The sequence below is a fragment of the Tigriopus californicus genome, chromosome 8, assembly GCF_007210705.1.
Source record: "Tigriopus californicus strain San Diego chromosome 8, Tcal_SD_v2.1, whole genome shotgun sequence".
Lineage (NCBI taxonomy): Eukaryota > Metazoa > Arthropoda > Copepoda > Harpacticoida > Harpacticidae > Tigriopus > Tigriopus californicus.
The window spans coordinates 3,326,454-3,344,130 of record NC_081447.1 but is presented as its reverse complement, the minus strand read 5'-3'; the positions used below and the strand labels follow the sequence as shown (position 1 = coordinate 3,344,130).

Below are 17,677 nucleotides of genomic sequence, written 5' to 3'. Positions count from 1 at the left end.
TCGTTGTTTTATCCATTGCCCCCGAAAGTGCACCGAGACTTTGTCCTAATCATAGGGTTCCCACCAAATTTGTCTAATGCAAGCGATTACGAGGTTGCAATGACATTTAGAATAGGGTCATTATTAATGCACTCGCGAATATGCCAACAAGTCATATGATTTCCTGCCTCCGTCTTAGTTAGGTCTTGCGAGGGGCTATCTAAACAAAACTGACACTAGCTGCGAGCATTGTTAACACATCTCAACTTGTTGATTTGCTTCCTAAAGTAAACGAAATAGATCTGAAAAATAAACTGGCAAATAGAGACATTTGACAGATCATCTGCCGCTTCACAAAACTGCGTTTGTCCCCCACATCCGGCCTCGACCTCAAGCCATTGATTGAGAGCTTCGTATTCGGCTTAGATCTCTCCTCGTTAGTCCACATCTTTATCCAAGTGAACAATGAACATGTTGACACAGATTCATTGCAAGTGCATCGTCGCCCCAACTCGATGCCCTAAGTCACCTTTGTGGTACAGTATATGTACAGGCCGACTCCTTCCTCTGTAGGATAGTCGACTCCATACAACCCACTTTGACGGCACTTTGCAATTATCGTAGCAGCACGAGTTCCTAATTTGTTTCAGTGGAGATATTTTTGAAATTGCCATTATGTCTGAAAATAGAGATTCGAACGCCTGATTGCGAGAGAATCCATGATCAATTCGATGGGCCGATTACCTATAAATTTGCTCGATGACCTGTCTTCCCTTTGGCACAATGTGAAAGGAGTTATTCTTGGATTCGCCCATCAGGGGCGCTGGCATCGTTGGCCAAATAATTGGGCCAGAGAAGAATTCTTGCAAAGTTCTTGAGTGTTCACGCAAGCTGAAAATGAATTCTAGATCAGCTAGCATCTTAGGAGAGGGCATCATCATCACCATCATCATTGGAGGATTCGGGTTTGGTTGGTGTAGCATCTGGTGAATGGAGAGCAATTAGGCTAAAATCAACTTCCCTGCAAAGAGGCTTCTTGCCAACGTGAACAGGGTGAACAGGAATCATGAACAAGTCACCTCCAAATGTCTGAGAGTCGAGACTGAAATTTGAAAGGTACGCTGACGGGACAAAAAGAAGCCGGATATTTATTGAGATGGTGAACACTTGAAACCGAGACCATTAATTGTTATGTGTTTGTCTGTGTGAGGAGTGTAATCGTAGTACCTACTGTCATCAATTACAAGCCACTCCTTCCGTGGCCCAGAATAATTCGGTTAAAACTTCCAACATTTCCAGACGCATTTGTCATCATCAAAAAAAGGCTGTCTGATCGTCGTCGGACGTTGGGATTAAATCGAGGGTGAAATCAGGATTATGGGCCTGGATCGTTGAAGCAGCCTCAAGTTGTAAGCAACTCTCAAACCACACACTTGCAGTTAGTCAGTGTCTATGTCATTGGCTCTTAGTATCCGTATCCTCATATTTTGACTCATCATCCCAAGAGCCATCATGGCCAAGTTCGTTTTTTGTGGACCTCCTGTAATTCTTGACTGGCGAGTGTTAATGAAGCAGACAAGGTGGCTGGAAATTTGTCATCTTCTGACTTTGGTTAGTAGACACAAATCAGTTCCCGAGAAAATCACCTTCATCTCCAAATTACTACTCAGAAGAAAACAAAGTGATTTCTCTCTCACTTCTTCACTTCTCACTCTGCGTTGCTCGCTACTCATGATCATACTAGTCATAGGGACTCGGCTATTAAAATACAAATTGGATTTCTTCCCTCCTCCTCGATCGCGACCGAAGGCACCAATTTCGAGAAATTTATCAGGAAAAACAGGGCAATCAGGGCAAATGAGATCGGATCAATCATGGTGTGTTTAATACCGGGTAGAATCCCTCGAATATTCATGCTACAAGCCAAACGAAGAGTGAAAAGGAGAAGGAGGAGGAGGAGAGAGAGAGAGAGCATTTGGCCCACATGTCTCACCGAGCTAATTAAAGGAGGAGAGTCGTTCCCATCTTCGGAAGATATATTGGGACCTTGATGGAAAGATAGAAAAAGACACATTAATACTGGACAAACGCCACCTTTCAACTGAAAATGGTAGTTGGGGATAGAATTAGGGCTCCATAATGAATAAGAGAAAACTAGCCGTTAATGGGAATCACTTTTGGTTCGATTTATTACACATTACCAAACTATTGTTGATTCATATTTGAAGGCTTAAAATTGGCCACCCTGGAATGGAAGCCACGTGGTTGTGGAACATTGAAATTGGTCAAACAGGTTAATTTTGTCCCGAGGTTCTAGCCAACAGAAGGCAATATTCGCCCCAACAAAACGGACTTTGCCCGCCTTTTAAGTCATACCTTTGAAATGCAAGAATGCAGGAAGGGGCAAAACTAGAAACTTACATTTAATCAAGTTGTTTGAAAGCCTCTTCAATTATCAAACTTGTTGAGATTATTCCGTGGTCAATTGTATTGCTCACTTATTCTCGTGGATTTCCAAAGCCGAAGTGAAAGGGTTTCATTCCTTCTTGGTCTTCCCCCAAACATGGAATGCCATGTTGATATTTATGTCTTCCGAGGGTGTCTTTGACAATCGCTTACAAATCTTCTGGCAACCATTAGTCAATCTCAGAAGCCCTTACATCCAGTCCAACTAGGCAGGTTCAGAAGCCAGAAATGGTAGTTCCCCTCTATGTGTAGTACTGTACAACTCGTATTGAATGCTCTTTGTACACCGACTAACCCTATCTCGGCGGTATACCTTGCCTTATCCTCGATTGGGTGACAGAAGTCAAGGTAAAGAAATTCAAAGGAAATGAATGAAGTTAGTTGAGTATTGACTTTTGACACGAACTCAAATTTATCAATGGTTATCACCAACTGAAACCCGAAGCCGTTAGACTAACCCGACGACTTAGGGCTCTTGATTTTTATCGAACGCTCGTTTCCTTTCAGATTCTTGGCCAACATGAGTTCCAACCGGAGGTTCATGATTAAAACAACCAAGTTCAGGGTGTCTGACGCACCTCAGTAAGAATTGTCGTTTATGTTTTAGGGAGGCCCAATCATTGTTTTCTTTTTCCTTTGGTCACATCAAAAATATGTCATCCTTCTTGGGATTTGACTCAAGCGGAAACCTTTAAATGCAATGTTTCTAATGTAAGTTAAATGTTTGAACCTATTTTGAATACGCAAGAATTAGTAACATGCGCAAAAACAAAATTATGACAATTGTATTACGGCTCAAAGGCAAACTTCAGTAGCATGGTACCCGTCAGCTAACACTTATACTTTAGTTGATTGGGCCACTTTGGATGTCGTCCATCATAACCTAATAATTCTTTTAAATGATGTAAAATGCTTTTTTGGTCTACAGATTGTTCGCTAAAACATCTGTGGCACCGTTTTATCTGATCATGATAATCTGAAAGGCAAAAAAAAAAACGATGAGATAATAACTTACCATTACTCTGGAACACTCAGCAACAATTTCAAATGCTTTTGATTTTATATGACGCACTGTCCTCAACACTTTGTATACGCCATTTAAGAGCCTAGTCACAATATTTCTTTATAAAAATGAAATCCTTGCCTTGGACGTACTCGCAGTCAGAGTAATCAAAAGCAGAAGTAGCAAGGTTGTTGGTGGCAGTTTTTCGTAATTGGTAGGTATCCGGTTTTGCCGTACTTCTTTAATTGGAGCCCAAAAGCGGCCCTAATTGGTCCGAGTGGCGAGTCGAGTTGGGTGGCCAATTTGAATTATTTGATATTAGAAACTCATGCACCTCGGAGCCGGCGAGCTGACGAGTAATGTCGCAGCATGGATGATGTCATGTGTGGCTCGATTCGAAATCCAGTAGAGATCTAGAACCAAGCACACACCGAGCAAGGCTGACTTGGGTCTCTGCAGGAGAACAACATGCCTCCAATTGAGTCTGGTGCCTTCCTTACCCGGGGTAATATGTGTGGGCCTCAGTCGCGATGAAAACATTCGCACATAAATTCAGACCCGTTTCGTGTTTTCAATGATCTCCAGCCACTGAGGTTGACTTGAGTTTGGCCAAGCAGAGGGTCTCGTTAAGAGAGTGCATCCTTAAAGTTTTCTGTTCATCCTTTTTGTCACTCTTGTAACGGCTGATTTGAAATTACCGCCTAAGCTGATGTGCTGGAACTACAACAAACTGAAGGACATAACACGCATGGCCGCCCCAATGCATTATTGCATCACGTTTGCCGGTGAAATGGGGGATTGAGGGTTACACATGTAAAGAAGGGCCAGGACTTGCTATGCAGATATTAAATCCAGGCAGCAAGAGCCAGAAGGCTTGCTGCACAAACAGTAGGAGATCATCCTTCAGCTCCAATTTTGAACTCATTTCCCCTTTAAGAATTTAAAGAAAACCCCGACGGAGAGAGACGGCGCAAGATGGAGAAAGATTGTGGTGGATGAAAAGGGCATGGTTACCTTCGTTCATTCACTGAAAAAGGGTAAGAAAGGAGACTGGAACGAGTATGACAATTAAACCTTACTGTAACAAGATGTGTTTGACCAAGTTTCAGAGCCACCAGACCATGATGAAATGTATGGCATTCCCCGTCTCCCTTCACCCTCTCCATCCACTCGCTGTGTACCGATACAGTATCTGGATGATGTTCACTAGAGTCCCTCGCAATTTTCAATTCGTCATGTCTGTTCCTCGGGTAAAATTGCTTGAAGGTCACCATGACGGCCGTCTTTGGGAGCCTCCCTCCCCTTCAAACCATTCTGGTTCATTCCCCAGATTCTTCCATGGTTTTATAACTAATACCACCAAATCAAAATTCAAGAAATCGCCGTTCCAAGCCACGATTTGGCCGAGAAAGCCTTCTTCTTTTACACTTTCGTCCGATGACGTGGAATCATGGCTGAAAAACAGGTAATTTATGTTGCATCTCCACCCCACGATGAACAATTGTCTAAATGTGTGGACGTGTACGGGTACCTCGAACACCCCGCTCGCATTGAAAGGACTTTTTCCCTGAATAGCAAAGGTTGGAATCAGACGTCTGAAATCTTTTTTTCCACCCAGGTTCCTAGTCTGGCAGCAGCTCTTCTTGTCTCTGTGGAAACTCTTCACTCTCGATGTGCTAGCTACTAAAATATTAAGAGACAGTCTGGGGGTTGAGTATGTACGGGTAAATCCACGTTGTCGATGATGTACTGAACTGTGGCAGAGCTCTTTAGAATTAGTGAGATTGCCACTTCTTCACAGGCTTCACACATGTAGCAGAAAAAAAAATCGGTAGAAAAGAATGGACGGGAATTCTGGGCGGATGAGAGGACTTCCAGTCAATGAAAAACCAAAGTCCCAGAAATGTTCGTTGGGCCAACACTGAGACGATTCTGACACCCGAAATCAGCGGAAGGAAGAGACGCATGAGAACATTTCAGTCTGGATACTTGTGTTCTTTGTCAGAGTGCAGAGGAGATACAAGAGTTCTCCATCCATCCATCCATCCATCCATCTTTATTCCAGCATGAGAGTAAAAGAGGTCGATTCTTAAACATGGCATAGAGATGACGATCCTATGGCCATTTCTGGCTTTAGCGCAAGTTTTGAACATTCTTCGAGATCTTGATCTAGTCACTTTGGATTTGTGTCGTTTTTCACTTAATGGTTGCGCGTAATTAAGGCACATTTGCTTGTTTTTTGTTCTTCGTCCGGTAAAAAAGCAATGAAGATCATCAACCATCATCAAACCACCGACACCTTCGACAATGATTTTATGAGTGCGGTATTTGAGATCAAGGCTACACGGTAAGTGTAAGTGCATAAACATCGTCACTTGTACATTTGCAATCACTCAAAGTTCAGACTGACTTGCAAAATATCAAATGGAGACTTCAGCTGGAGTTTCGTTTTAGAGCCCAATGAATCCTCGCCGCAGATGGGTGTCTTTAATGTTTGTGTGTGTATATGTTTGTCGTCTTCCAATTGGTATGGCATTATGATTTTCGAGCTCAGGCGGGTCCAAGCAGGAAATGGGGCATTATGTTATTTTCTTGCAAAGTGCTTCTGATGGTTGTCGATGTCTCGACCAACCATGATGATAGGTCGTAGTGCTACACAGAACACACCCTGATTATAATGACATTGCTTTTTATCATGCTTTATCAAGAAAGAAGCTTCTTATCGAAGCATAAGTCTGCCATCTCTGCCGGCACACGAACAACGACCATTACGAAGGGGTCATCTGTCGATTTGGATCATTTTCCTCCCGGTGGTTGTTTGTGCCTCTAAATTCGAACACTGAGAAAACTGGGCCTGAAGATGAATCGCGACCTATTGATCGTTGATCGTTATTCATGCCATGGTCTGGAGAGTGCAAAAAGAGCTGAATCGACCCTGGCAACCCCTTGGGTCAGGTTCAGCCCATTCCAAAGGCTCAACGGAAGCACGCTCTTGCAGTTCTTAAAAAGGAAAGCCTGGCGGTCCCTAATTTGTCCAAGATTTCCCCAGTGTGCAACCTAGTTGTGCACACACTCCTCATACCCACCATGATTGCCTGATTGCCTATTTATTAGCTCGAGGGTGAAGCCATCACCATTCACCACCACACCACTGGTACCAGAAGCGGGATATGCCTTGCCTGGACGGTGCTCACTAGTTGCTGATTTCCGTTCCTCGTTATCGTGCCCTTTGTCTCTATTCTCAGGGACCTTTCAAAGCCAATGGGGACCCTAGAACAGTGACATGGGTGCCTTTTTCCCTTCCCGAGGCAGGCTTGGGTTCGGTTGGATATGTGTATGGGTGATATGGCCGTTTTCTTCCCATGACTGGTGGCCAAGTTGCCTTCAATGCCTCATGCTCCAGATCCTCCCTCATAGTGCACATCATGGAAAGAGCGACAAGGGAAGCGGAGGGTCGCGTGCTACGGTTCAAATACGACCATTTCTCTCCTCCATCTGAGGCACATGAAGCAACAGTAGTCTGTACTCCACCAACCATTCATACACGGCTGAGGGTAGCAGGGCCATGAGGAAGAGCCTGGAAAATGTCAAGCTAATGTCAGTTGGGGATCCACGTCGAACAGGGAATACGGAGGGGAAGGGAAAGAGAGATGGATAGCAATGCAGATTTTTCAAGTCAATGCCCTGATGTTCATTGGGGTGGGATACGTTCGTATTCGGATATGCTTGTCGTTCGTTGGGACGACGCTGTTGGCTTTAAATGCCTGCAGCTGGCCCAACTGAATCGGGGATTGCATATTAAAGTGATATATTTCTATTCAGGCAGGGTTTAAATGGGCTCTTTCCCATACAACAACCATTTCATTCCCCTGCATAGGTGCACATACGCTACGTTCAAATACAGTGAACTGCTAGTGTGTTCAAGCGTGGGATGCTCGATTTGGGAACGAACAATTACGATACCGTTCCATGTTCCACCATCTGATCCCAATCCTAGATTCTGGCTTTCATCTCTTACCAACAACAGCCAGAAGAGATGAGAGCAATGCTCGACTTTTTCGTTTCCCGTCCGTTGAAGTCTTGGTTTCCGTTGTTGTTGTGGATTGGGATGTTTTGGTGCCTTGCTCTCCACGTGTTTGCAATTTGATGTTTCCCGCCAGAATGCATCCCATTTCTCATCTGCTACCTTTCATGCCAACATCCAAGGGACCCTGAATTGTCACTTGATTGACATGCCGCATTTAGAAAGGTCGACCCTTGCTTGAGATGCAACCACCTCCCCCAAATTTGGATGGGCTATTTTAGCGGAAGATTGAGTTCCTCCTCATCCCAAGAAATGGTGCTTCTTCCACACTCTAATTTGAAGAGAAACCTGACTGTCGTGAGTTGGTCTAGTAATTGGAGGCTGTTGATGAATGTCCCTATTTGATAAAAAGAACTTTGTCAGTACATCAACATCATCTAGCGAGTCAGCCAGCAAGCCAGAGCTAGCTCGCTGGTTGCCTTTCCATTCTCTGTACACTGAAATCTCTATGAAAAGAGCCCCTAATTTTGCAGGTCATTTGCAACTCTTCACGGACTAACTGGGCTGGTCTAATTGTTTGATGGTTCAAAAGGTGAATTCGACGGTGATGTTCACGGCATAAAAATCCGGTGGAAAGGTCAGATATGGAGGTAAAAATCCAACTTTGCTAACTCCAAGGATGAAGGGAGGGGTGTTGATGAATGTTCCCTGTTCACAACAATTTCAGAGGGGTCGATTCACAGAGATTGACAAAGTTGATAGAGTTACAACACAAGCGAATTGAAAGTAACGATAGTAAGTCCTTGCTGCGACTCTTGCTTATGTCCATGGTTTATGAGGTGATTGTTTAATCTAATACATGGTATAAAAATGGTATAAGCGATGAAATAATTGTGCTGTCATCCCGATCACAATAATGGTTTAATAGACATTGAAATATGCATATAATACAATGTGTCTCGAGCCATTTGAGGTCTTCCACTGTTTCGACCAAATCATCATCCATAAATCCCTTAGGTAAGCTCAGTTATCGACTTTTGTGGTAGCCAATACATCAAACACTCTAGTCATCTCTATGAAGTGCATCCAACCTGGAACGGCAATCCGAGCAGATGTAAACACTTTGTGGACGAATAATCACTCAGCAGCAATCGTCCCTGTATCCTTCTCTATTCTCCCTGCCAGAAAATTGCTTTCAATGCCATTTTGCCTTCTATTACTTCCATTCCTCCGCAATGTCAGGGACATGAGGAGAGCTTATGGTATTGAAAGTACCATTCACCTAGTCCATGATCCCTCGGTGATCAGAAGACCGGCTAGCAAACTGCAATTATCTGGCGTATTGTCCAAGGGGACGCTTCTCGCTTTCACAAATGCATGCTCCCTAGTACATAGCTTAACATACGTATACGAAGTATTGAAGAGGCATTCGGGAATTGAACCAACCTACTAACCCACCAACCAACAAGGTACTCGTACATGTCGATCTCATCGGATAAATGTGCGAGCATCTCATAGGCCAAAAAAATTTGAACAATCGAGTGAATGAAACCGTATTCCTTGTGTAAAAAGACACCCCCTACAGCGGGACGACGGTGACCCCCATGTTGAACTGTCCCTTCCACATTCATATTGCTCCACCCTGCTTGTTAAGTACGATTGCGAGACCACTACAAAGGAAATGTTTGTGTTTGAGATAAGCAAAATTTGTTGGGAAAATTCTTTCTCAGCCTCCTAACACATACGAGGTCTTACACATTACGGTGCTCTCAAGTAATGCTTTGGCATTGCCGTGGGTATACGATTTGGCCAAGCCAACATAAATCTACGGGGAGTCATTGAAACATTTCATTGCTTGGAGGTCACTCCTATAATTCAAACTTGTTGTTAAAAATCGCTCCTTGGGATTATTATGACAATTCGTTTTGATATACTGCCCGGATCCCAAGTAATGCAAAGCTGCTTCATAAATCTAGTTAAACTAGGCAATGTGCCCTATATTGAATCTAACGTGCTTACTTTTGACTATTTATGCTTTCTATCAAAATATTGTCGTATCTTTGATTCAATGTGTGCCCCCCCCCACTCTGAGCAGGATTGTTTGTGAATGAAAAAAAAATGGTTCCCACGCAAATATGGGATTGATTCCTAATTTTTTTAAAGTTGTTGAGTTCTTTTTTATTTCTAAGGGTTCCTTTTCAAACTAATTCAATTGAACCTGTGTACCCTCGTTACGTCAAGTTCATGAACATGGATACCCAGTAAAGCCATGTTGAGATGAGATTAAACTATTTCCAAAGTGTGTCTAAGTCGACACTCCATAACACCGTAAAATTTGGTTGGTTCCCCATTTCACTGGCTGAGCCCAGTTAAGTCGATCTCTTAGTCTCTATGTTCGTTTGTAACTACTATCAAAGCCCCCAGGTGAGAGATCTCTCTGCAGACCTGACAACCAGCCGTATTCACAAATTTGGACATCGATCGCAAATTTACTCCTCCAACACTCAAAAACGAGGAATTCAAAGAAACCCAATGCCTTACAGTTTTTGCAACTACATGCAAAACTACTCTGTATTTGGAACTTTCCCAAGGGTGAATTGAATCGACCCGAATATTGGCTCATTTCTATATCTGTTCAGGGCAGAGCAACGCGGCGAAGATTCCTCATTTCATGGGACCCTCTAAACTGGCCTGAACATGTTGGCGCTATCAGTTCGTGAATGTACGCAAAGCACACTATGAGCATGGCAGTCTTGGCTCAGATGAGGATGATTTCTGAGCTTCTTCGTTTTCTGCTACATCTACCACTACTGCTTCTACTACAGCAGCAACAACAACGTGCGTCTCATATTTCAAAAAACCCTTTCGTCCCGCTGACTGGCATCGAGCCTCAGATCGGGTTCAAATCATCATTTAGGATGCGTTCCAAGATGAGAGCCAGGCTGTACAAGTGTACTTTATGTATGTATCGATGGCAAGTGTCTGATTGTATTACTCTGTTGGTAAACGTCTGTTTCTTTCGGGCATGAGCCTCATTGTGAGCTAGCTTCCTTTCGAAATACTATTCGTCTCTCGGATTGTGTGAACTGTGAAGGCTTTTAAAACGCATCCTGTTTAGAACCATGCCACGGGGATGGTCGTTGGATTGGTAATCAACAGGACCCATACATTTTCGGGGGGACCCCTCTACCAGCAGTATACCACCCTCATCTCTTCTCTCTGTGGGTCTGTCAATGGGAAAAAGCGGTGACGACCGGGAAAGGATCTTAGGGGGAGTGGAGGGGGGGCTTTCGTTTGCTTGTTTGTGACCCGATCTATTGTCAATAGTCCCTGGTTCTGTAAATTGGAGGGAGAGCGTTTGTTATGTATTACTGCTGCCAGGAGCCTGGATCAGATTGCCCCTCCCCTAGTACGCACTGTTATGTTCGTAGTATGTACTGGTTCACACATATACTGTCCATGAGGCTTGGCTGTCGATTTTGTTTTCTCCTTGGCATGAAAAGAAGAATGGAGGAAGGGACATCGCGATGATTCCGAGTAGTTCAAAGGCTCCCTTTTTCTCAGCTTGCTTAGAAACCTTGCATTCAGAGGAACTTACCATGAATAAACAGTGAAAGGGACGACCGAGCAATGACGTCAAGGCAAGAACAAGAACTCTTTGTGAGATCTGGCATGGTCCGAGAGTCCGACCCCTCCTTCACATTTTGTATACAAGAGATAGATTCCTTCAGATTGAATAGCCTTGAAGGATTACAGAAATTTACTTGACACATCATTGAGCTTGAAATAATCTGGCGATTGCGGAGTACTAGCATCGGAGCGGTCGAAAGAAATCACTTGCCCGGATCGATCGATGCCTAGAAGTTGAACGCCATCTCCAGCACCAGGTCCAATTTGGAAGTTCTCAAAGGTCAAAGCCATGTCAACGACGTGAACTATTGGCAACAGATGAACTGTGCCATGAATAACGAGGAACAGAAAGGGATTACCTAGTGCTACAGATTCACCATGCCGAGCGCTCAATGTAACCTCGTCTTCCAGATTATTTTCCCTTTCCAACATCCGTTCATTTCATGAAGTGGTGGAAGACTCAGGCTTTTAGACTGCTTGCTTTTAACCAAGGGAAGTCCTGGCCAGCAGTGCAAGTAGATGTAGTGATAATACGAACCAGAACCTACTCAATCTTTATGTTACAATTGCCCATTTCATTAGGCGGAGGTGGTGCCCTCTGCCTAGTGCTGAAAAACAAACATAAAAGAAGAGAAGAAGCTCAAACTAAAAAGATGCCACACTTTAGCAATGTATCATTCTCTGAAAATATTCTGGCTAAGCACTCTGGTAGTTTGGGATGTTTAAGCTTAAATCTTCCAAAAGACAGTCAACCTTTTTAACAAGTTAGAATTGCGACGGTAGACTTTAGTGGTGCATGGGACAGCAACAACTTTTGATATCATTATTTCCGTTGTAATTTCATTTTAGATATTTTTTTTTCAAGTCATGGTTAATACTATGTGCAAAAAATTAGTACAAGATAATATAACTGCCCAAATATAGCGGGTAAATGTTTATCTGTTTACTAAACATAAGAAACCGGTCTGTCGAATATCTAGGAAAGAACAAACAATTGATGACGAACTTGAATTATGTATTTTCACTTTTATGGCTATCAAGCACAGTAATAAAGATGAATTAATAATCAACATTGGGATACAGTCATAGACTCGTCTTATTACATTTTGTATCCATAATAATCGGCTTCTTGAGGTATTCCAAATACCAGAATACTTTTCTTGGCTTGAAACTCATTACGAATATAGTTTCCAATTACTGTCAAAAGCGTGCAAAGACCATTCAGCAGGTTTGTGTCTTAACCTAAATCAAATATAAACGATGAAAAATAAAATACTATTTTTTTGCTTCATAACAACTAAATAAGAATCCAAATTTGATGTGTGAGCCAAAAGTTCGAGCTTTTTCCCATCCGCCATAAATCTCGTACCTATCACTACTTGATTCTTCTCGGGGTTTCTCACTTCCCTTGCCATAGGGTCGCAATCAATCCATGATAAGAAGGATGGTCGGGACGATTTCGAACTCTCCATATCAAGGCCTTACTCGATGGATTCAGCGATGGATTAAATTAGTGAATGACAAGCATTCCAGTTCGACAAGAGCCTGTCCTGAACGGGGCAAAAACATTCTGGCCCTCAGTAATGGTGCATGGTGGCAGTGCTGGGATTCGCCGCTAGTGAGCTTCCATTTCTCATATTGTGAGGTCTGTTTTTCGAGCTCGGCTTTCGTTCTTGCCTTCGTTTCGTTTTGTTGTACTTAGTGCGTGGCTGGACGGTTCTGCTTTGATTCCGAGGCTTCTTCTAGTTCATCTTCTTCGTTCCTCCGGTTTGTTGGACAGCCCGCTGCACTGCTCCATGGATCTATGCGTGTGTGTATGTATGTATCACCGTAGAATTCATGCTTATGCTTTAGTGGAAGTTGTCCTGTTGGCCATGGGAGAGCGTGTTGTTGGTGCCTTAATTTCTTTCTAGACAGCCCTTCTGCTCCTTGCTTCTCCTGCTCCTCCTCCCGTCCTCCCGTCCTCCGCCCTGTTGTAACCCTCCCTGTTTCACTCGGGTGAGTGCTTACCCTCCCTGTTGTGTCGGTCGTGGTACCTCCAAATCCACACCCAGGACGATCATCGACCCAGTCCCGTTCTTTATGATGATCATCTCGTCCGTCGTGCTTCTTCTCGCCGTTTTGTTGGACGCCTTCCTCCCGAAGCACGGCTGTGTGTCGCATCTCAGGTCGCAGGCACCTCGGTCACGACGACGACGACGAGGATGATGGTGATGATGACGATAATATTGGAGCGAGAATCGAACCCTGGAGTAGGCCACCAAATGCCTGCTTGGCGCCTGGATTGCTAGTCAGTGATCCTCGAATCCACCGAGCGCTGGCCCGAGACCAGAGCAGACTTGAGACGGAGCCAGCCCGCAATCGAGAACGACTGGAAAACTTTGGTTGTGATGTAGTGGAGGTTGTGGTGATCCTCGTCCATCTGCTCCCCCCATCATCATCCATCCATCCATCCACGGCAGAAGTAGTGCACTACTGCCGGCCTCATCCAAAACAGACCTCACGTAATCCCTTCAATAATTCAGTCCGATTCGTGCAGTCAAAGACGTAACACTCACGTGCTTGGTTGGTGACAAAACTTGACGAGAGAGAGAGAGACACTCACTCACTTCTACACACGAACATCTCTCGTTGATCGTCTGCCAGTCAGATAGTTATTTTCCATCTGTATGATTTTCCTGAACACCTCACAGTGCTACTAGAATTCTCACCCCAAGACCATGATATCCGTGTTGAATCCCAACCGGCCCATGGCTCAGATGAAACTGTGCCAGAGGTCCAGTGGGACATTCGGAAGTTTGACCATCGACCAAAACTCTACCACACCCTACACAGATGCTACTCAGGTAATTAAACATCGATCGCTTTGATTAGGTTAGATGTCATTCCTCTCCGTGTTAGTTAGAACTCTAGTTAGAACAACTTTGAGTTTAGAGCTATGAATAATTCCAGAGTCTTGGAGTGGATGACTCCGTACGCCATGCAAGTCACTCAAATTACGAGCGATTTGGGTTTTTGTCAAGGCTCTAGTGGATTGCTTGCGGCATTTGGATGATCGCTATTTGCTCTTTCCTTTGCGGTTTTACTCGCATGGAAAAAAGATAAAGTTCAACAAGTCTCTAGGCGCATGTGATTGGAATATCATATGAATGCCGTTCTAGTACTAGTAGTAGTACTAGTAGTAGTAGTAGTAGTTGTGCGTAAGAGAATCGGATGGATATGAAGGCAACCCTTGCGAACTTCCTCAAAAGCATGGAGTATACTTGGGAGGAAAAGATAAAGACCAAAATTCAATTCCCCTCCACTGGAATCCGAATACAGTTTCCGAGAAGACCAAGGAGGAGGTGAAGCGGTGGCGATGATGAATCTGAAGATAGTACAAATCTTATTAGCCAGTAAAAAAGCGCCTTATCCCCATTTGTCGTCAAATGTCGTGGTGGTGGTTTCGCATCCTCGTCGCGATAAAGAGTCAAGTCATGGCTCACAATTAAGCCTGCTAAACCGAGTTGTGGCCCCTCTCATGACTGCTTTGCTAGGATGAATCTGCACATATTCTGTAGTACACACATACACACACACAGTAAATAAACCAACTTTTTTGGCCCGCTGATGACAACGTTCTCTCTCTCCTTTTGCAGACCAAGAAACAGCCAGTGAATCGAATCAAACGTCCCATGAATGCCTTCATGGTTTTTTCACACATTGAACGAAAGAAGATCATTGAATTCCAGCCGGATATTCACAACGCAGAGATCTCCAAGAACTTGGGCAAGAAGTGGAAACAGCTGACGGATGAGGCCAAACAGCCTTACATCCAGGAAGCCGAGAGATTGAGACTGCTCCACATGAAGGAGTACCCGGACTACAAGTATCAACCTCGAAAGAAGACCGGTCCCGGGAGCAAGACCAACAGTCCCGTTCATCGATCCATGTCCACGGAGAAGAAGAGCCCCGTCAAACGCTCACCCATGAAGCTCAACCGCTCGTTCGGCAGCAACTCCTGGGTCAACAGTTCCAAGGTCAGATTTAGCACCACCAATGGTCCTCTCACATGTGTCAACCACGACCGGCTCAACCTCAAGTTCACCATAGACTCTAAGTTCAAAGCCAATTTGGCCAAATCCAGTGCCAAGTTGGTGCCGGTCTCTGGGTTTGCCGTGGACACGTCCAAACTGAGCCCAACGTCTTCATTGCCCAATGTGCCTTCCACGCCCGACTTGCCCCACTCACCAACCGAGTCTTTCTACGAGGACCACCACAGCCTCCACCACTCCCACAGCAACCACCACCATCACCACCATCACCATCCACACCACCAACACAACCATCACCACCTCAGTCATCAAGGCCTTTTGAGCGGGGGTGGGGGTGGCGGCGGGAGCATGGGCCCCGGCGTGGATGCTATTAAGCAGAACCTCGACTTTACCTTTTGTGATACCACCACAAATCAAATCAAGATGGAACCGATCTCGCCCATGAAGACAGAGCTCAAGCAAGAGCCGATCTCACCCAATCATTACGATTGCATGTACAACAACAACCAAATCAAGCAAGAGGCCCAGTACTTTCAAGAGCCCCTCACGCCGTCCTCCATGAGCACGGATCCATCCTCGGTCACCAGTAGTCTGGATGACCTGGATAGCATCACGGACCTCCTTCAGATGCCCTCCTCCGATCTCACCCTCGATGACATCTCCGACCTAGTGGATATGCCCAAGGGCTTTTCTGTGGTCGAAGATCAAAAACCGCCACCGTGTCTCATGGACACGGAATACGAGTCGCCCTTTACGTTCTCCTCGCCCGACGTCAACGATGTCCTCTCGTCTATCGAATTCCATGACAGTTTCGTGGACAGCTCTCTAGCGAGCTACATCTAGAAATGCATGCGTGTTCTCTTCGGTTCGATTCCTGCCTCACATCATGTACTCCTGTCTGAGACACCAAAGACTGATTTTGACGTAAGAACCAGAGCAAGAAAAAGAAAAGAAAAGAAAAGAAAGGAACGCAGAGCGATACCCGCTCCCCTTAGACGTGATGGTGTGAAAGAGCAGTTTATTTGTTTGTTAGAAAGAGAGAATTGAACCGACCCATCTCCTTCACCAACACCATTATCATCAACACCAACACAACAACAGGAGCAGCACCGCAAAAGCAACGACTTCAGCACAAACGAGTGTCGATGAGGGCTAATGCTGTTGTTATTATATTGCCCAGGACAATGGTTGAAGAGAAGTCCCTCGTCGTTGTTCAATCCCACCCCAGTGTTTCTCGACTTTCAGATCCCCTGTAAACTTATCTTGTATCATACCATGTATGTTTTTTTTTTCAAAGTTGTATAGGTGTTTTTCCTATTCCCCTAGACTGTTTATATATTTTAAATGTTTATTTTCCCTTCTTCCGTTTTCCCTCTGTCCGTCGTCAAGTGAGGTCGATCCACCTCTCCATCCATGCATCCTCCTCCATCCACAGTTTTATGCTCCAAAAGCGGGACAAGATCGCCGAGATTCTCGTTTCTGGGGGTTTCACGGCGATCCCAAGCCCTCCCAACAATCCTAGTGAAATTCAAGCTCATTACGGTCACTCAATTTGTCCTAAATATCGCTACTTTTATTGATACTTCTACTACTATTTCCATGATTATTGGACTCTCGAGAAATAAATAATAACATCCCATGGTCTAGTCACCAACAGTCCTATAGGTTTTCAGAAAAGCGCAGACTCCCTCTGGTCCGTTCTTATTGGTTTTGGCAAACATTTCCATTCGGGTTCAATCTTGTGTTCAAGCGAAAACACGCGAATAATGACGAGTACACTTCCTTGATGAAACGCCGATAGATTTTGCGTGCTCTCGCCGAGATTGTCTTGAGCACATAAATGGTATTATCCAATTTAAATAAGTAGTCTAAGTCGTCGTGGTCGTCGTGGTCGTGGTCTTGGTCGTCTGGCTTCGTCTCTCTCGTGGTTCGCACATCGCTTTGCACTTTGGACTTGTGAACCAGCGAACCAACGGAGGCATTTGTTAGGCAGCTTTGGATCTCTCGGAGCCATTCTTCCTTCGCTTATTCATCGTCGTGGTTTCTCCACACAACGTGTTTGGCTGTCAAGTCGCTTAGGATCACGATTTCTACATGAAAACGGCTTGTTCAGAAATAAACCACAAGCTCTTAAACGATGTTTCAATTTAGCACCAAGACATTTCTACTGGCCGTCTCATCCCCTACATACATTCTCTCACACCCGTCTTCATATGAGCAAGATGCTATTGTTTCATGGATATTTTGTGCGACTCACTCACTTGTAAGTACTTACGTACATATAGTACTTACTCACTCACTACGTGATAGCCGCTCATCTAAGCAATGCGCAGTATTCATCATCACATAAATTCATGGCCAAAAAACTAGCAGAAACCCTGAGAGAGAGAGAGAGAGAGAGAGAGAGAGANGAGCAAGATGCTATTGTTTCATGGATATTTTGTGCGACTCACTCACTTGTAAGTACTTACGTACATATAGTACTTACTCACTCACTACGTGATAGCCGCTCATCTAAGCAATTATTATTATTCATTTGAT

At 44.4% G+C, this 17,677-nt stretch overlaps 1 protein-coding gene and 1 long non-coding RNA gene across 2 annotated transcripts; both read left to right on the top strand.

Moving 5' to 3' along the window:
• Positions 1–1,071: 1,071 nt before the first annotated feature.
• On the top strand, positions 1,072–5,707 carry LOC131885285 (uncharacterized). The gene is made up of 3 exons (XR_009373818.1): positions 1,072–1,095; positions 1,279–1,388; positions 4,386–5,707. It is a non-coding gene; the product is annotated as an uncharacterized LOC131885285 (long non-coding RNA).
• Positions 5,708–12,583: 6,876 nt separating this feature from the next.
• LOC131885171 (transcription factor SOX-8-like) lies at positions 12,584–16,786 on the top strand. Its single transcript, XM_059233116.1, has 3 exons — positions 12,584–12,920; positions 13,016–13,948; positions 14,741–16,786. The coding sequence occupies exons 2-3, from the start codon at positions 13,823–13,825 to the stop codon at positions 15,977–15,979; spliced, it is 1,365 nt and encodes a 454-aa protein (XP_059089099.1). The 5' UTR covers positions 12,584–12,920; positions 13,016–13,822; the 3' UTR covers positions 15,980–16,786.
• Positions 16,787–17,677: the final 891 nt, after the last annotated feature.